This window comes from Phacochoerus africanus, chromosome 4 (assembly GCF_016906955.1).
Source record: "Phacochoerus africanus isolate WHEZ1 chromosome 4, ROS_Pafr_v1, whole genome shotgun sequence".
NCBI lineage: Eukaryota > Metazoa > Chordata > Mammalia > Artiodactyla > Suidae > Phacochoerus > Phacochoerus africanus.
In genome coordinates, this window is record NC_062547.1 from 65330406 (window position 1) to 65350540 (window position 20135).

General features: G+C 52.0%; 1 protein-coding gene across 3 annotated transcripts; it reads right to left on the minus strand.

The window, feature by feature from the left end:
* Positions 1–16: 16 nt before the first annotated feature.
* ADGRE5 (adhesion G protein-coupled receptor E5) lies at positions 17–18520 on the minus strand. 3 transcript variants are annotated; one of them, XM_047776820.1, is made up of 20 exons: positions 18338–18520; positions 14996–15046; positions 14365–14484; positions 13663–13818; positions 9132–9263; positions 7357–7503; positions 6756–6902; positions 6623–6669; positions 6424–6501; positions 4355–4532; positions 4167–4274; positions 3765–3988; positions 3032–3226; positions 2101–2292; positions 1626–1861; positions 1428–1494; positions 1192–1283; positions 935–1103; positions 742–846; positions 17–657 (listed from the first exon to the last, which is right to left on the minus strand). In XM_047776820.1, exons 1-20 carry the CDS (start codon positions 18375–18377, stop codon positions 628–630), a joined length of 2514 nt encoding a protein of 837 aa, XP_047632776.1. In that variant the 5' UTR covers positions 18378–18520; the 3' UTR covers positions 17–627. The 3 variants fall into 3 exon arrangements, with proteins under 3 accessions (XP_047632776.1, XP_047632777.1, XP_047632778.1); XM_047776821.1 differs by lacking the exon at positions 9132–9263 and having other exon boundaries at positions 18338–18519; XM_047776822.1 differs by lacking the exons at positions 7357–7503; positions 9132–9263 and having other exon boundaries at positions 18338–18517.
* Between the last annotated feature and the right edge of the window lie 1615 nt (positions 18521–20135).

The following is a 20135-nucleotide window of genomic DNA, read 5'->3' on the forward strand; positions in this document are numbered from 1 at the left end:
AGCAATCAGTGCCACCTTCAATATCAGCATGATATTTAATTTTAAGTGTCAACACCGACAGGTTTATACAGATAAAAAAAAAAAAAAAACATTATGCAATGTCCACAACCTTCACAACAGTGATAACCCTCTGTCTTGGGGACAGGTGGGCTTCTGTACCGTGAGCCTCAGTGAGGGGCCAGGAAGGGCCTTGCCCTTCTCCCACCCCTGACCTCAGTCTTAGCTTAACTGGGAAGCTGAGTCCCAGCACCCTGACCTCTTGTTCTGCAGCAAAGACACAGGAGGGAAAGGACCAGGCTGGGCATAGGAGCCCTCAGTCTGGGCCTGGTGTACCCAGGGCAAGGGGCTGCGGCCGTGGGTCAGTTTCTGCTCCTACCCTGGGTCCTGGCGGGGCTGGAGCAGAGAGGCAGCCAGAAGCAGGCCTAGTAGATCCAGCTTTTCCATCCTTGCTAGCTATTCTGGGGTTTGGTGCCACATGGCAGTTGTCACCCTCCTTTCCACGGTGCATATGGGGACCAAGGCAGGAGAGCAGAGGGAGCAGAACAGTGGGAGAGGAGAGGACGGTCTTCAGCATGTGCAAAAGCTGCTGAGGCCACAGGAGCTGCTGTCCTGGCCAGAACTATGCCTTCACATGCCGGACTGCGACGGCCTGAGTGCCTGGAGAGAAAGGAGCCCTGTGAGAGCTGAGCCTGGGCCCAGGTGCCTTTTGGTCTGCACCTCCACCCCAGGTTCAGCTTTTACCCGAGTCTGACTGTGGCTGGAGCTGGAAGCAGATGTGGTTGTGGCAAACTCTGAATACTTGTTCCTGGTGACCATGCAGGCCCACTTCCGGTACTCCTCTCTCACCTGTGGGGTACAGGTTACCTGTCAGGGGAGGAGAAGGGCCCCAGGACTAGGGGTCTGGCGCTGCCTGTAGCCCTGTCCCATAGCCTACCTTCTTGTTGAGCAGGCAGTATAGCAGGAAGAGGAAGAAGCCCTGCAGGCAGTTGAGGATAGTGAAGATGTAGGACAGGACCCAGCTCCGTGGGTCAAAGAGTAACAGGCCGAAGACCCAGGTGCAGCCCAACACGAAGAGCTGGGCAATGGCTGTGATGGTCAGCACCCTGCGGGGAAGCAGGCAGTTGCAGCGTGGGGGCCCTTCCTCACACACCCATTTCTTCTGTCAGCCCCCTTCCCTGCCCCTGCTCTCACCTGGCTTTCTTTAATTTCTTTATGTCTGGGTTGATTTCAGAAAACTTCTGAGTGAGTTTCCAGACAGTAGTCACAAAGATGACAGCATTGCACTGGGCAGGGAGCAGAGAATTCAGGTTAGGGGGCATCCTTGGAACTTGTAGGGAGAAAGCCAGTGTAGGGGGGCTCTGTGGAGCCAAGGGCCTCAGGTTTTGAGGGGGTGTGGTGGAGGGTGGGGCCGAAGATGGGTCAGTTACCAAAACGATGAAGGTCACAGGTCCCTGGAAGCTCCAGTGGAAGCCATGCTTGTGGGACAACCAGCAGCTGAGTGAGAAGAGGGGGAGTCTGGTTAGTACCCAGCAAAACCAAAGTGGAGCCAGAGGGGAGCAGGGGCTCAGGGTGTCCCCCCCAAGGCCCTGGCCCTCCTGTTGTTACCCCACCACCTCCGAACTCACTAGAGGGCATTGCCATAGCCTTCCTTGTAGATGGCTGCAAAAATGGCTGAGATAACCACGATGACCAGGGGCACGCCGTAGCCGATGAGGCAGAGCCAGCGCTTTCTCAGGCCTTGGCCTTGGAACACACGCACCACCAGGAAGTAAAGCTCCATGCCCTCAAGGCTCATCCAGCAGAAGGCAGCCAGGAACCAGTAGTGCAGCAGCCCGGCCACCAGGCTGCAGCGCAGCCCCACCTGCGGGGCGGGGGCGAGGGACAGAGGGTTGTGTGACATGTCAGTGGGCTGGTCTGTGGCCAGAGGGCAGGTGGAGTCAGGGTGTGGCCGCGTAGGCTGTAATGCCAGCTGATGGGAGGGGCCATCTGCCTCCCCGGCCCTTGCAGCGGGACCCAGCAGGGGGTGAGCGGGGCTACTGGGAGCCATCAAAGGCCTAGCGCTCAGGTGAGAGTGGGGCCCTCCACCGGGCGGGGTCTCACCTGGCCGCCTTCATTCTCGATGCCCGCCAGGAAGATGGCAGAGCCCACGAAGAGGCAGATGCAGAGGTGCAGGTGCACGGTTGTGCGCGAGCCCTGAATGGGCCGCACCAGCAGGAAGGTGAGAATGCACAGCAGCAGGCAAACCAGCGACAGCGACAGGCCCACCTTAGTGATCAGGGCCAGCTTCGGGTCCTAGATGCAGAACGGGGTGGGCGGGACTTGATCAGCACCCTGAGGCCTTCTTACCTTCCTCTTGGGCCACTCTATGTAGACCCACCCAGGACCTAAGTAAACCTGCTGTATGACTCTCATCCTAGATACCACCGTCCCTACACCCACGGGTGCATCAGGGGTCCTCCAGATGGGCCTCCCCACTACATACCCAGACTGCTCACCTGAGAAAGTCCCCAGGAAAGCCTCAATGGCTGCAACCTTCTTTCCCAAGGCCCACCTCTCTGACCCTATTTTTCCTCATCTCATCTCCTGCCCCTCCTACACCCAGCCACACCTATGAGTGCATCAAAACCCCACGTTTTTGTCCATCCTGGGCCTTTGCCCTGGACCATCAGCTTCCTCTACTCTGCCCTTTCCAGCTATTCACATGGCCCAGTGTATCTATGGATCCCTCTGAGGCCACATTCAGAAAGCTGTGCTCCCTCACAAGCTTTCAGCGATATTTAACAACTGGTTAGGGGTGGGCAGTCAGAGGGCCATTGGCCAGAGGAGGGCCTGCAGTGCTAGGCTACTCTATTTAGTTACTTGGTCATGTGGAGGTCTGGGAGTCCAAGGGAAGGGACTGGGAGGTGTGGTGTAGGGCTACCTGGGCTGCCCAATCATAAGTTGGACAGTACCGCCAAGAACAACCTGCCTGTCTTGCCTAACCCAACCATTCCACCAGTAGGTTTTTGCATGTGGCCCCTCGGCTGCTCACCTCCACGTTGTAGTGAGCCACGAGGATGGCAAAGCTGCTCAGGTGATTGCATTGGCAGGTGGTGCTATCATTCCCGTTGCCCAGAATCCTGCAGCCCGAGGTGGCCCAGTGTCCACCATTGCTGCCGTCATGCTTCCAGAAGGCACAGATCCGCTCCTCCCGTGGCCCGTGCTCTTTCTGCTCTTGAGTCCCAGGCTTGAATTGAACACAAAGAAGGATGCTTTTCGTTTGATGTTTGTCTACTGAGCAGTTTCTGTGTGTGCCAGGCCAGGGGACATGGGAGTGAACAGGGCAGACACAAGTCCTGCCCTTCAGGGCTGATAATAGTAGTGGGGGAGACAGATGGAAAACAATGACCCTAATAAATAAGCAAACTAGATAATATGTTAGAAGATGTGAAAGAAGCAAAGAACGAACAAAAGAAAGGAAGAGAGAAAAAGAACAAACAAAGGGGAAATGTGTGGTGTGACTACAGATTGCAATATAATATAAACAGATCAGGAAAGGCTTAGAAGAGAAGGTGACATTTGAACAAACACTGGAAAGAAGTAAAGGACTGAATCTTGCAGGGGAAAGGTGTCCCAGGCAGAGGGCACAACAAGTGTGAAGGCCCTGAGATACATTTAAGGAAGGAGCAGAGTGGGTGGGGGAATGAAGGCCACAGAGGGACCACAGTGACCTTGAGTATAGGTGAGCAGTAGGGCTAATGTCCTCTCCCCACCCTAGGACTCACAAGATGGGAGAAGGCGAAGGTGACAGGGGAGTCGAGTTTATCTGTGTTTGTGTTGCTCAGAAAGACTGAGTTCACAGCGGAGAGAAGCCTGAGCTGGGCGCCGTGGACAGAACTTTCATAGCACTCTTCCAACTTAGCTTTCTTCTCCAAGTCCAGGTCCAAGGAGGAGTTGGACAGCAGTTTCTGCATGTTCGGGATCGAGAGGATCCCTACCACGGTGGGGTCTGGGGGACAGACACACTGGTTACCTTTTGCTCTGCTTCTTCCAGGGCCCCATCATCTCTTTCAGGCTCACTAGTCCACTGTGATGCAGGAATCCCTCCCCATGGTATCTCATCCCAGCTACATCCCAGCTTCTCCTCCTCTCTCCCTCAGGTGCTTGCTCTGTATCCCCGCCATTACCAGACTTCCCAGCTCCAGCTGCCACAGCCCAGTCCAGCAGCATCCGTGCATGGCTCTGGCCCACGGTGATGTTTCCACTCCCCGGCTCCTGGACCACCAGAGACAGCACTGAGGGGAGAGGGGTGGTGATCAGGGGGTTCAGGGTATGGCAGGGCCAGGAGTGGGGGTAGGGCAGGACGAGGTCTCACCTGTGCCCCCAGGGGAATAGAAGGTGAAGGAGTCATTAGAGAAGGCTTTTCCCAGTGTCCTCAGGATTTCTTCGAGGCCTGTGAGAAGGCTGGTGGCTGTCTGGTGCCTGGAAGATAGGTTCAGGGCCTCCAGATCTCCGGGGGTTTTCAGCAGGTCATCCAGTGACATGATGAGGTCCTGAGAGTGATGGGTGACAGCTGCTGGGTCATGGCACAACAAATTCACCTCCCCCTATCTTGCCCCCACTACTGGGATACACACCGGAAAACCACTTGGGTTCCCTCGGGCACAGACACAGGGCAATCACTCTGATGTTGCAGTAGCCAGAAGACAAGTAAGGGGATTGAGTGGATTGCATCTATGCCTGTGTGCATAATGTAACAGCACTTTACATTTATCAGGCACAGGCTTTACATCAGGCCCTGTTCTAAGTCTATGCTGCCCAGAACAGTTGCCACAAGCCACAGGTAGCACTTGAAATGCGCTCTCTGTTGAAATGGTAATATTTCGGATTTATTGGGTTAAATGCAATTTTCACATGAATTTCACTTCTTTACTTTTACCTTTTAATTTAATTTTTATTTATCTTTTACTTTTATATTTAAAAAAATGTAGGAGTTCCCACTGTGGCACAAAAGGATCAGCAGTGTCTTGGCCCAGCACAACGGGTTAAGGATCCAGCGTTGCTGCAGCTATAGCTTAGGTTGCAGCTGTAGCTTAGGTCGCAACTGTGGCTGGGATCTGATTCCTGGCCCAGGAACTCTATATGCTGCGGGACAGCCAAAAAAGAAAAAAAAAAAAAATGTAGCTCCTGGAGGAGTTCCCTTGTGGAAGAACTGATTAAGTATCCACCGGAGGGGCTCAGGATGCTGCTGTGGTGCAGGTTCAATCCCTCGTATAGGAAATTCCATTGGGACCGCCAAAAAAAAAAACTGTAGCTACCGGAAAATTTTATGACATAAGAGGCTCATATTTCTTTTTTTCCTTTTGTCTTTTAAGGGCCGCAGCTGTGGCATATGGAGGTTCCCAGGTAGGAGTCAAATTGGAGCTGTAGCTGCCAGACTATACCACAGCCACAGCAATGCAGGATCTGAGCTGCATATGCAACCTACACCATAGCTCACAGCAATGCTGGATCCTTAACTGACTGAGCAAGGCCAGGGATCGAACCCTTGTCCTTATGGGTTGGGTCCGTTAACCACTGAGCCACAACGGGAACTCCAGGGCTCATATTTTTGCTTAATTTTTATGCTTAAAATTTTATTATTTTTTAGGAAAAAGAAGAAAAAATATTATTATTACTTTTAGGGGTTCATGTATTATTTTTTAGGGATTCACCAGGCTAAGCACATATGCCAGAACTTATATATAGCGCTTACACTGTGCGCCAAGCACTGTTCTTTGAGCCTGACTTCTGTTAGTTCATTTAAACCTCTTCACCAACTGTATGAAGTAAGCATTATGTATTTATTTAAAAAAATTTTTTATGGCCACACCTGAGGCATATGGAATTCCCCAGGATAGAGGTCGAATCAGAGCTGCAGCTGAGGTCTATGCCACAGCCATGGCAACATCAGATTCAAGACACATCTGTGACCTATGCTGGCAGCCTGGGGCAATGCCAGATCCTTAACCCACTGAGCGAGGCAAGGAATCAAACCCACATCCTCCTGGACACTATGTTGGAGTCTTAACCCACTGAGGCACAATGGGAAATCCAGCAGGCACTCTTTACGAGGTGAGGCGACTGAGGCCCAGAGAGGGAGAGTCACTCACCTGAGGTCACACAGCAGGAAGTGGCAGCAGGCAGGGTGGGGCGTATTTGAACACTGTGGCCTGGGTCTACAGTGAAATTCTCATCTGCTCCAGTCTGTTGCCATTTTATCCCTCTCAAATGAGTGTGTGTATGTGTATGTACATTCTGGGGTATGGATGTATGTCTGTGTTTGTGTAATGTATGGTGTGTGTATATTTTGCACACAGACACATTGTTTCTCTGACGAGAGCCCCATGCTTGGCTGTCTCCGCTGACACTGAAGCATCCCCCAAGCACACCACCTGCCCTTACCTTCATGGTTTTCTGGGTCAAGTCTGCCTTGAAGTCTCTGCGCATATTCTGGACTCTTTCAAAGAAAAGGGAGAGACTCTGGAGAAAGAAGCAAGGAGGTAGGGGGTCAGAGAGCCTCATCCTGGTGGGAGCACTTGGGGACAGGGTGGGCTGGGTGAAGGGATTTCCTGCCTCCTGGTCTCTGCTGGGGGCCACTCACTTGGCTCTTGATTCCAGGGGGTGGCGTCCAGGTGGGGAAGGAGACCTCTGCAGGGGACAGGACAGCAATTCATTAGGTGTGGGAGTGTCGTGTTTGTTGTGGGCGGGGTCTGGGGTCAGGTCAGGACAAGTACCTTCGCAAACGGTGGTATTTTTCTTATTCTGGAACCCGGGTTTGGGCACCCAGCCTCGGCGGCAGTGGCACGCATATGAACCCACAGTGTTGGTGCAGATGGTGGAGTTGTGACAATGATGCTCCCCGGAGCTGCACTCATCCTTATCTGGAGACACAAAGAAGGGAGTCAGCCCTGACGAGGCCCCTCTCTTGGCCCTGCCCCCTTCTCCCTATATTAGCACCCCTCCCCCCTCCAGGAGGTGATGCCAGCTGGTAACTCCATATCCTTGAGTGACAGATGCTGAAGTGAATTATGGGAAGTGTGCAGAGTGCTGACACACAGCAGGTGAGCCCCATACAGATATACAGGTTGTGAAAAGGTTGAACTATCTTCATCCTGGTTTGTAATTAGCTGCTGCCTCGGAACCTTCTTCTTTAGTACCCCAGCTCCTTCCCTGAGAACCCCCAATTCTGTCCATGTTTAGCCTCAAAAGAATTAATGCCAGGCACAGCAGGACTCCTACAGTGTTCATTCTGCCTGGTTGGTGTGGGTGCCACTGAATATGTGATGAGATATCTTGAGTGTGGGTCTCCAGAAGTAGGGTATCTGAGCTCTGAACCTTCGCAGATGGTGTTGTTTGGGCCGTTGGGGGACCCAGGAATCGGTTTCCAGCCAGGGCGACAGCGGCATTCATATCTGCCCACGAGGTTGAAGCAGTGGGTGGAGTTGTGACATGGGTTTGACCCCGCGGTACATTCATTCACATCTGAGGACAAAGCCAGAGGGTCAGGCCTCCCTTCCACTTCTCATGTTACCCACTTCTCACTGCCTAGTGTCAAGGACCCCACTGTGATGGCAGGCGCCATCACCTGGTGAACTTCAACTTCACCCTCAAGGCACCTTATGGTGGCCTCCCTGGAAGATGGGTGAGACAGGGACCAGAGTCCCCAGCTTATGTGGGGGAGACCAGGAGGGAAACTGAGTCCTGGGGGCTGGCCTTCCCCACCAAGGACCCTTGCCTGCTCCCTCCTGGGCCCTGGATGGAGGTTCCCTTTCTGGGAACAGGAAGTGACAGCTTCCTCTGCGAGAATGTGACAGATGAGGAAGAAGTGAGGTCTAAAGTGTGCTCATGACCCAAAAGAAAACAAAAATACAACTTACAGAATGGGAGAAAATAGTTTCAAATGATGCAACGGACAAGGGCTTAATCTCTAGAATATATAAGCAACTTATACAACTCAACAGCAAAAAAGCCAATCAACCAATGGAAAAATGGGCAAAAGACCTGAATAGACTGTTCTCCAAGGAAGATATACAGATGGCCAGCAAACACATGAAAAAATGCTCAACATCACTGATTATAAGAGAAATGCAAATCAAAACTACCATGAGATACCACCTCACACCAGTCAGAATGGCCATCATTAATAAATCCACAAATAACAAGTGCTGGAGGGGGTGTGGAGAAAAGGAAACCCTCCTGCACTGTTGATGGGAATGTAAACTGGTACAGCCACTATGGAGACCAGTTTGGAGATACCTTAGAAATCTATACATAGAACTTCCATATGACCCCGCAATCCCACTCTTGGGCATATATCCGGACAAAATTCTACTTAAAAGAGACACATGCACCCGCATGTTCATTGCAGCACTATTCATAATAGCCAGGACACGGAAACAACCCAAATGTCCATCAACAGATGATTGGATTCGGAAGATGTGGTATATATACACAATGGAATACTACTCAGCCATAAAAAAGAATGACATAATGCCATTTGCAGCAACATGGATGGAACTAGAGAATCTCATCCTGAGTGAAATGAGCCAGAAAGACAAAGACAAATACCATATGATATCACTTATAACTGGAATCTAATATCCAGCACAAATGAACATCTCCACAGAAAAGAAAATCATGGACTTGGAAAATAGACTTGTGGCTGCCTGATGGGAGAGGGAGGGAGTGGGAGGGATAGGGAGCTTGGGGTTATCAGACACAACTTAGAATAGATTTACAAGGAGATCCTGCTGAGTAGCATTGAGAACTATGTCTAGATACTCATATTGCAACAGAAGAAAGGGTGGGGGAAAAATGTATATGTGTAAGGATAACTTGATCCCCTTGCTGTACAGTGGGAAAAAAATAAATAAATAAAAATAAAGTGTGCTCATGAGGATTCCACAAAGGAACTCCAGGCTCAGAAGGCTCCACCACCTCCCCGGCCTGTGGCAGGACTTTTCCGGGAGGCGAATCCTTGGGCAGGACCTCAGCAGGCTCTTGGCCTTGCGGGAACCTGAGGTACTTCTCCCTCCTCCTCTGGCTCCAGGAACGGCCTTGGCTCCTTCCCCAGTTCCAGTCTGGCCTCACTGGCTTCCTGGGGCCTCTACCTGTGCACAGCTTTGGGTCCCTTGGGTTGAGCTTGAAGCCGGGTAGGCACTGGCAGGTGTAGCTGCCCTGGGTGTTGATGCAGATGCTGCGACTTTTACAGATTTTCGGTTTCTGCTGACATTCATCCACGTCTGTAAGGGGAAGGAGAAGATGATGGATGCCTGCTGCTGTGGACAGCCTTCCAACTGGGGGTCGGCCACGTTTCCTGGCATAGAAGCATCCAGAAGGCCCCATTTTCTCTCCCCTGGTGAGTGGGTGCCTTTTCTAAATCACACGGGTGAGCACAGTGGCCCAGATGTTCTGTTGTCCAGAAGTGGCCCAAGTCCTCCCTGTCTGCCAGCTCTATCTCTCTGCCTCCCTGGGCAGCTCCCAGCTCGGGTGGGGACATCACGGCTGTCTGTGTCCCAGCCTGAGGATTTGGACAAAGGCGAGGGTATGCCTTTCTGCAAGTCAAGTGCAGGGGAAATGCTGTGGACCCTGAGCAGGGCACATCTTGGACCCCAGTAATGGATTTTGTCCTGACTCCAGCAGGGCCAGGTCTGCCAGCTGACTTCTCCTTGGAGTCCTGGTGATCCTGGTGACAGCACTCTCCCATCCATGCTAATGAGACTCCAGCTCCATGAAGATGGAACAAGACCCACCCTGAGCCAAGCCACTCAAGGATGAGATTTTTGGGCAATGGCATGGAAAATGAGGATGAAAGGCCAGGGCTGCCAGATAGCGGGCACCAAGCCATGCTGGACGGTGGGGTTGATGTGACCAGGCAGCCTTAGGGCTGTGAAGGTGCCTTTTCCTTTTCTTTTTTTTTTTTTTTTTTTTTTTTTTAGGGCCATAACTGTGCCATATGGAAGTTCGCAGGCTAGGCATCAAATTAGAGCTACAGGTGCCAGTCTCTGCCACAGCCACAGCAATGCCAGATCGGAGCTGCATCTGTGACCCACACCACAGCTCATGACAACGCCGGATCTTAACTCACTGAGCGAGGCCAGGGATCAAACCCACATCCTCATGGATCCTAGTCAGGTTTGTAACCTGCTGAGCCACGATGGGAGCTCCAAGGTTTTTTTTCCTGATTCCCATGAAGGCATCGCCTGGACTGGCAGGAAGTGGTGAGAATCCACATCCGAGCAAGGCGTGTGGTGGGTGAGGGCTGAGTAGCTGGAACAGGGAGCAGGTATTCATGGGTGATAGGTGGCAGGAGTTTTTGTCATCTCGGCTGCCACCAGGGATGTAGACCTGTGGACACTGCCAAGTGGTCTCAGCCTCCATCTTCGGTCCCCAGGTGGTCTGGGTCATCGCGGGGCCTGGGTTGATCTCCTCAGCAGAGGGTCGGGCCAGGGGCAGTGGTCCCCAGTGACAGCCTCTCTGGTCCAGATGGAAGCCTCTTAATTCACCTGATTCTTCCAATAGGTTGAGGGGTTGACGTTATGTTTGTTACTGCCTCCACCTCTGATACAGCGTCCTCCCGGGCCCCAGTCATCAGAGCTGCCTCAGACCCACGAACTGAAATTACTGGGGAGGGTCAGGGCAGAGTTTTGCATAGGGAGACTATATGGAAAGCTGAACAGCTGAGAAGTGGGGTTGGGATGCCAGGAGGCATCTTCTTCAGGCAGATTGCTGGTCCCTTGAACCTCCCTCATCCCACGTTTCAGGATAGTGTCCCAGAGTCCCCCATGGCCCAGGGGCTCTGAGACACTCTCTTTTATTTCTTCTGTCTTTTTAGGGCCGTACCCATGGCATATGGAAATTCCCAGGCTAAGTTCCTGTGCCAGAGCCACAACAATGCAGGACCCAAGCTGCGTCTGTGACCTACACCACAGCTCATTGCAATGTGGGATCCTTTAACCCACTGAGCAAGGCCAGGGATGGAACCTGCACCCTCGTGGATACCCTCTTTTGTTTTATACAAATAAATGCCAAGTGGCAGTGGAAGTGTTCTAAACATTTGGAAGTGACCCTCTGTAGAGGGTTCTGAGCCTTAGGGTTCAGAGAGGGTTGGGAAACTAGGTAGGTAGCCAGAACACTCCTCTGATGCCTGAGAAAGTGGGAAACCAGCAGGCTACTCTCTCCCTGTAACGCACCCTGAGATGCGGGGAGGTTCCTCTCCCACCTCCCTATTGTTCATCCATGTCTCTGCAGGGGAACACAACAGTGGATGGGCAGCACCCCCAGTCCAGGCACCCTGCATGGGATCTATGACCACCACGTGTGGTTGTGTGTCGGGAGCCATAAGGCTGCTCCAGTAAAGAAAGCAAAGCCACAGTTGGCACCTGCGTGAGGCTTGTCTGGTTAGCAGAGCTACAGACAAGCTGAAGAAAGAAGAAGGATTGCGGATACATGAGGCTTGTCTGGTTAGCAGAGCTACAGACAAGCTGAAGAAAGAAGAAGGATTGCAGAGCAATCCCTTGAAAGACATCGGCTCCAGGAAAATAAAAATGATATCCCCTAAAAAATATGTTAATCTATTTTTCTGTGTTTATCCTTCCTTTTCTATCTCTATTCACAGCTTTCTTACTGCTAAAGATTTGCCCTGGGTACATAAAACACTTGAACCAAAACAGAGTGAAGTTATTTAAACAATGTAATGGAAAAAGCCTTTGTTTTGGAGTAACAATTTATGGCACCTATTTTGTGAGAGTATACAGGGGTAACGTGATTTCAGTCCCTTTACTTAAAAAGAAGTTTGGGGCTGGGAAAATGTTGTTTGGCCTATAAATTGCTATTTTCTATAATAGATATATTTTTTATCAAATAACAGTGTCACCTGTAACTTTTATCCCTTATGGAGGCATTTGCTAATTTTTGGGTATAATACTCCTTTCTATTGAAATTGGTGGTTTGGAACTTACGTAAATCAGCACAATAGGTTATACACTTAGCTTGCTGGCGCCAAATAAATCGTGGTTTTAAGAATGCCATGAGCCCAAGGCTTTCATGCGTTTTGTTAACCACATACAACTTTAGTTAAAGAATGTTAGGTATCATAGTTTATTACTTATTAAAGCTTTGTTTTCTTTATATAGAATAGAATAGCTACTGTTGTTGACCTTTTAAGAAAAATACAGTGTGAAACTTTAAGTTTGTAATCTTGAAGGAAAATCTGAAGTTGAAAGGAACATGTTTTAACTAACCTTTTTTGTATCTCGGGTGGAGGGAACAAAAGGGCTTTAAATCAAATGTTAATGTCAAATCTTACACGAAACCTGATTGTGATAGGGTATAAAAACTGATGCTTTTCATTTAATAAATTGGGTCATCTGCAGCATGCAGCTGAGGAGTTGGCTCCAATTCTTTCCGCGCCGTTTGTAGCCCATCCTCTCCTTCGGCACTCCCTGGCTGCTGGGGCTGGACCTCGGCAGTTGTGCAGGTTGCTCACTGCACAAGGGCGTCTGGCCAAGAGGGCAAGTGGGGGAGAAAAAGCAGCTCACCCCCCATTCCCCAGACATACAATGTTCACCTGGAGATGAGGGACCTTTTTGCAATTCAGGGGAAGGCTCTGCCCAGGCTGCAAGTTTCAAGTACAACAATCACCCACAGAGGCCCCCATGGACCAGCAGTGCCTCACACAGATCCAGGTCCCCTCTTGACTCCCACCAGGAGGCTCTGCTGCCTTCCCTCCACAGGGCAGGAGGGAAGGGGCTGGGACCAAGGTTTCAGGCTCATCTCTCTGCAGCAGGATGGGCTTGTGGGCCCTCCTCAGAGTCCTCTGGACCCTGGGCTCAGCCTCCTCCTCAGCTCACTTTCACTCTCCTGCCATCCCCATCCTCAGTATTCGGCTCTACACCCCCCCCTCTGGACCCCTTACTGGAGTTGTGGCTCCTATTTGCCCCACTGCTGGAAAGAGGCTCCATCTGCCTCTTTCCCTGCCCATCTACTCCCCCTAGAAAGTGGGCAAAGCCTGGTGATGTGTGGAGGCCTTGCTCCTCCTGAGTCACTGGTGAGAGACTGGACCAGGACAGCTGCTCACTAAGCCTCCCCCAGGGATGACCATCCTGGAGAAGGTGCATTAGATCATAATGATTATAATTTAAAAACCCAACTGCCATCACTGTTTTGTGCTTTGTGATCTCATATGCTTACCCAGCAGCTCTGTGAGGTAAGGACCATTGGTCACCCCCTTTTTATAGATGGGTAAACTGAGGCACAGAGAGGTGAAGTGACTTGTCCAAGGTCACACAGTTAATAAGAGGCAAAGCTACTTTTGTTTTTTTATTTGTAAAAGATAGGGATTCTTTTTTAAAAAACCAGAAAATCACAATAATATCACATCTCACATGTTAACAGTGACTTCTGAATAAGTATCCTGGCCAGTGTCACACACACAGCTATCAGGTGGCAAAGTCAGGATTTGCGTTCTTGGCTTATGCCACCCTCTCTCTCTGTGCAGGTGGGACAGGCTCAGGTACACCTGACGCAACACCTGGGCGCGACACCTGTAAGCAAGCCCCTACCCCCTGGATGCTGCAGCAATGATTCTAGTGACCCTAAACCTCATGCATGGAGAGATGGAAGATGCAGGGTCATTCTTACCTTTACAGGTGTTCTCACTCTCATTCCTGAACGTTGGTGCCCCAGAAGCAAGCTCGTATCCTGGGATGCATGTGCAGTGGTAGCCTCCTTCCGTGTTCTGGCAATCTGCATATTTTCCACAGGACACTGCCAAGGGTGGTGCACACTCATTGATATCTGAAACAGAGCAGGGAAAGGGTCACCTCCCAAAGGCATGAGTTCCTTCGAGGGAGAGATCCTCACCTCCTACCTGACTCCCCAACATCCCTGATGCTTAATCAGTGTCTTTTTAGAAACAATTTCTCTCAGGCAATACTGCTGAGGCTGAACTGCAGCTGGAGCAAGCCATTCCTAAAGCTTGTACAATCAGCTCTGCTCTTTTTGGCCCTTTGGCTGATACCCCAGATTTGGACACAGTGGAAAGTGCCAAAGTGGGAGGTGGGTAGAAGCTCTGCATCCCCTTCCCCAGTCCTGTAAACACAAACTGAGGCACAGACTCCAGACTCCTGGACACCCAGCTCTTCTCTCTCCAGGAAGCCATGCTTACTCAGTTCTTATCTCTCCATCTTCGTATCTTTTCCTTTCTCTTTTATTTTCCTGTCCTTGATGATGGTCCTGAGGACAAAAGCTGAATGATCCCAACCAACACCCATATCCCCCATGGGCACTGGGCTGTACCCCATAATCTCTGCTTGTCCCTCCACCACCCCTAGGTCACTGTACCATCACAGCTGTCCGAGGGGCTGGTGAAGACCTCCCCAGATGAAGCACTGAATCCCGGAAGGCAGCGGCAGGCAGTGCTGTTGACACATGAGGAGTTTGGAGGGCACCACCGAGCACAGGCTGTGGGGACAGATGTAGGGATAGAGACCATGGTCAGAACATGATGGCTGGGAACTCCCATCATGGCTTTTCAGTAATAAACTCAACTAGTACCCATGAGGATATGGGTTTGATCCCTGGCCTTGCCCAGTGGGTTAAGGATCCAGCGTTGTTGTGAGCTGCAGTGCACATTGCAGACTTGGCTCAGATCCCACGTTGCTGTGGCTGTGGCATAGGCTTGCAGCTGCAGCTTTGACTGAACCCCTAGCCTGGGAACTTCCATACACTGCAGGTATGGCCCTAAAAAGACAAAATAAAATAAAATAAAATAAAAAGAAAAGAACATGAGGGCTGAGCTAGGAGCTGGAGAGGGAGACAGGGTCATGTCTAGAGAAGTGGGTGATGGGAGGCATGACCCTGGCCTTCCCCGTTTGGGGGCCTCTTTCCCGCTTGGACTGAGGGTTGGGTGTGAGGGTCTAGGGATCCTTCCCCAAGCTCTGGCTGTGGATCTAGTGGCTCCCAGCAGACTCACCGTTGGTGCTCTGGACTCCAACTTCCAACAGAGTCAGTGAGACACACAGCACTGGAACAGAGAGAGGGAGAGAGTGAAGCAACTGAGAGAAGGGGGCTATTGGCCCCTCCCAGGCTTGGGCTCTGTCCACGGCTCAAGGATAGAGTGATTAGGTGGCATCTCCCTGGAATCCAATGCCCACAGCCAGGGTGTCTGCCACCTGTCACCTGGGGGTGGGTTTCAGAAACTGAGGGATGGGGAAGGGGCCCAGGCGCCAAAGGGATCCTGGTTCCCACTGGCCTGTGGGCTGTGGAGGCAGCATTTCAGTAAACAGACTGGAGCCAGGTGGAGCCTGTTCAAATCCTGGACTGTGATCTGGTAACCTCACCTCTCAGAGCCTCAATTTCCCCTTCTGTAGAATGGGGATGATGGCGGGACCCATTTCCTAGAGCAGTGTGAGAATTAAATCTGCGAATATCGCCTCGTGTGTCAATGTGTTTACTGTCATCATCATTTCTTTAGGTGACAATGAGGTGGTTAGACCAGGTAGTTTTCTCAGATTCACCTCTGAATCTAAGCTCCTCCGGCCCCCACAACCTTCCTCGGGGATACAGATGCATGCGCACCACATCTACAACATGTCAGCCTTGATGGCCGTCTTGGCACCCAGTAGTGACATTTCACTCTGGGCCCTTTGCACACAGGAAGACACTCTCCTTGGGGGTGCTTCTGGATGGGTTTCTCCTCCCTAGCTGTTCCTGCAGCTCAGGGGCACCCCACTCTTAGGATCTGTCTTGGGAGTCCTCCTCAAGTCATCAAAGGGTTTAGAGATGGAGATCTTATCACAGTTCACCAGAGAGAGACAGACAAGAGGACAAGAGATGGAGGGAGTTCGCTGGTGGCTCAGTGGGTTAAGGATATGGCATTGTCACTGGAGTGGTTAGGGTCACTGCTGTGGCTTGGGTTTGATCCCTGGCCCAGGAACTTCCATGTGTCGCAGGCATGGCCAAAAAAAAAAAAAAAAAAAAAGACAAGAAATGGAGAGAAAATAGAGATGAAGAGAGGGAGAAAGAGAGTCAGAGATAGACAAGGAGAGATAAATGGAGAGAGAGAAACAGAGAGGCAGAGGTTAAGACAGTGGTGCAGCGAGGTGGACAGAGAAATAGGGAACTCAGAAAGAGAGAGACAGAAGTGGCAAAGATTGGACAGAGACACAGAGATATGGAGACTGAGAGCTTGATAAAGAAAAACAATGGGGGCGGGGAGATGGAAACAGAGGGGAAGGGAGGGAGGGAGGAGGGCAGCCCAGCAGGTGGAGAGGGGAGGCATCCAGTCCCTGCCCATGTGGGAATGTGGGGAAGCAGCACTGACCCCAATAATCCAGGGAGACCCAAAAGGGGGCAGTGGGCGGAGGGATGGGGGCCAGGAGGAAGGGCAGGAATGAGTCACTTCCTGGGCCAAGGGAAGGGATGACTCATGCTCTGTTGCCCCTGATGGTATCTCCCAGGGGAATTCTGGGGTCTGTCATTGTGAGCATGGCTTGAGGGGCTGTGGGGGTATAGAATGGAGGGTCCTCTGCCCACTCGGCCCCTAGGTCCAAACTTGATACCCTTCAAGCTGGCACAGCAGAGAGCCCCTCCCAGAAGCCCTCCCAGCCAGGGTAAACTGAGGCTGGCATGCCCTCCTCTTCCTCCCATAAGGATTTCTCTCTTCTTCTTCCTCTTCATAGGGCTTGGTTCATATCCCTTTCAGCCAGGGCCTGGTTCCTCTTTGCAGGAATGACCTTTCCTGCCTGGTAGGAGAGGACCTGGGCTGATTCGTCCCCAGCTCCCTAAAATCCCCAGTAGCAACTTTTGTGCTCGCAACTACCCTAGGAGGTTGGCTGTGTTTGTGCCCATCCTGCAGCTGGACAGATTGTGGCCTGGAGCCCAGAAAAGGCTCAGGAAGAATCTAGTGAACAGAGTTAGCCTGAAGAAGGTGGAATGGAGCAGGTCAAGGTCCCCAGACCCTGCGGGGGGGTGGGGTGGGTGGGAGAGCTCTTTTGTGCCTTGTGCACTTTGCCCTCTGCCAGGGCTAGGCTGGGCTCTGCTCTCCAACCACGGAGGCTTCCTAGACCAGGAGTTCTTCATCTGGGTCCTTGGAATTCTCCCAAACAGGAGCCGAGAGAGGAGCTGCTGGTCTTCTCCCAGTTCCATCTGGTTTGCATTCCCCTTGCCCAGCCCCAAGCAGTAAGATTCCTGGGGTGGGGGGCGGGGCAGTCGTCCTCTCTTTGCTCCTCCGGCTAAGGACCCCTCAGACCCACCAGTGAAGTAATAATAACAATAATAGTGTTTACTTAGTTCTTCCTACAAACCAGGAATAGTTCCTGTATACGCACTCACTTAACCCTTAACACAACCTTATAAAGTAAAGAGCGGTTTTGCCTCATTTTGCAGAGGTGGAAAGTGAGACTCAGGGGCTCCGAGATTTGGCTCCAGTAACACACCGTCTTCCCCCTCCTTCCCCCGCCCCAGCTGCTCAGTGTGCCCCACACAGACACCAATTCCTTGCTTAGAGCCCGCCCAGGGCCACTGAGTTCACGCCTGCTGCCCGCTGGGTCATCACAGGGAACCCCCGCCCTTGTGGCCTGGGGAAACTCTGGATGGTACCCCAAATGCCATTTCTTCATTCTCTTTGTTGTTTGGTTGCTCAGGCAATGAGCTGCCCAGATAACCGTTAGAGCCACCCTGGGTGGGGCGGGAAGGGAGGCCCAGGGGAAGTCATAGTAAAAGTCAGGTTCAAACCTGCAGAGGGCAAAAAATCCTTTCAACCCACAGCTGGCTCCCAGCTGGGTCTCCAGAGCAAGAATGAGGGTCTTCTCTGGGGCTGCCCCTGCCACTGAGACAGTGTGGGACGTGATGGGGGTACCTCTGCTGTGGAGAAGTCCCGCCCCCCGGCCTCCCAGCCCCCCAGCCTCCCAGCCCCCCAGCATCCCCTTATGCCCGATGTTAAGAGCAGCTGTCCGCGGGGCTCCCGCATTTAGTTTTTGCCCCTCTCCTTTCCCCAAACCTCAGTTTCCCCACTTCAGGGGCAGCCCCGCAAAGTGGCTCCAGTAAAGAGGTCAGAGATTTCTCTGGGAGAGAGGGAAGGCTCTTAGAGCAGTCTGGGGAATCCTGCCACTGGGTGCAGGTGCCCGGCACTGCCAGCCCCTTTCCCCACGTGCCCTCAGTGCCCGCCTGGCCATGCGGCTTCCTCCGAGGCTGGCCCCAGAGCGACCTGGGGCGCATTTCTCCACGGGGAAGAGGACGCCTGGACACCGAGAGCTGCTGCCAGGGGCTCCCTCGCTGCCTGTCCCGCCCCACAACAGGGCCCCGAAATTCTCACCATGAAAGAGGAGAAAGACGCCGTGGTGGGGGCCTCCCATGGTCTGAGCTGCCAGTGAGGGGAGCAGGTGACAAGGCAGGGCTGCTCTGTTTCCCCAGACTGGGCAGCTGTGCGGGCTTTCTCGAGGGCCGCCGGGCCTTTATAAGAGGGGGTGGGGAGGCAGCCGCTGGCCCAGGGCCCTCCCCGGAACTGGCGGGGCAGCGGGAAGCCAACAGGAAAGTGCAGTAAAAACACAGACCCAGGGACGCTGCGCGCGCGCGCGCGCACGCGCACGCGCACACGCACACGCACACACACACACACACACACACACACACACACACACACACACACACACACACACACACACACACACACACACACACACACACACACACACACACACACACACACACACACACACACACACACACACGAGTCATATGCAGTATTGAGGTGCAGCCTGCCCTTGCAGCATCTGACCAGCTCTCTGGCCCCTGTGTTCAACAGCTGGCTGATCCCAGGGGCAAAAGGGGGAGTCTGGCCCAGGACCCGCTTGGCTTTTCTGGGCAGGAGGCATTTGGACTGGGGAGGGCGGAGTCACTGCTGACATAGCTTAGGGCACCCAAGTTGGGGACTATTCTGTGCTTGCTCTCCATGGCCAGCTCTGGAGCTAACAGGACCTTCCTCCTCTTTTTCTTGATGAGGAAACTGAGGCACAGAGAGGCCAGAGTCCAGACAGGAGCTAGGGGAGCACAAAGGGACCCTTCATGGATGCCAGGCAGGCACCTAGAAAACTGCAGGACCCCAGGGCCACTGTGCTCCTGGAGCTGGTCATTCTGGGCCAGGCTTTTGCCTGGTGGGAAACTCATATTTTGGCAGTTCATGGGTACTGCATTAATCAACAGTGAATCACATGACAGGAGAGTTGTTTCCTTTTCAAATAAGTCATGTGACCAGCTTATCTCTGAAGCTATTTAATAATTCTTTTTTAAAAAAACTCTATTATTTACAAAGCACTTATTATCTGAGCCAGGCCTGATTCTCCTAAAGTTCTCTATTTTTAACTCATTTACGCCTGGAAATACTTTCAAGGCAGGTGTTGCTATGATTCCCATTTTGCAGAAGGGGAAGTTGAGGCACAGCTAACAAGTGGCTGAGCAGAGATCTATAAGGCAGGCAGCTCAGTCCCCAGGCCCCTGCTGATGAGCCCAGGACCCAGGACAAAGTCTCTATTGGGGGCGAATGTGTCTTTAACACCTTGGCGGCGCTGGGGTATATCCAGTTAGAATCCGTGGTTTTATGTTCCTGGTGTTATTATTTATTTTTAAGTTTACAGACTATTTCGGGCAATGAGAAGGGTTTTCCAATTAGGACATGCATATAACTGTTCTCTCTCTCTCGTTTTTTTTTTTTGTCTGTTTAGGGCTGCACCCATGGCATATGGAGGTTCCCAAGCTAGGGGTTGAATAGGAGCTGTAGCCGCTGGCTTATACCACAGCCACAGCAATGCCAGATCTGACCCATGTCTGTCACCTATACTACAGCTCATGGCAATGCTGGTTCCTTAACCCACTGAGTGAGGCCAGGGATTGAACCTGCATCCTCATGGATACTAGTCAGATTTGTTTCTGCTGCACCACTATGGGACCTTCTAAAGGTTATTTATTTATTTATTTATTTATTTATTTATTTATTTATGTCCTTTGTCTTTTTAGGGCCGCACCCGCAGCATATGGAAGTTCCCAGGCTAGGGGTCAAATTGGAGCTACAGCTGCCGGCCTACACCACAGCCACGGCAACGTGGGATCCAAGCCAC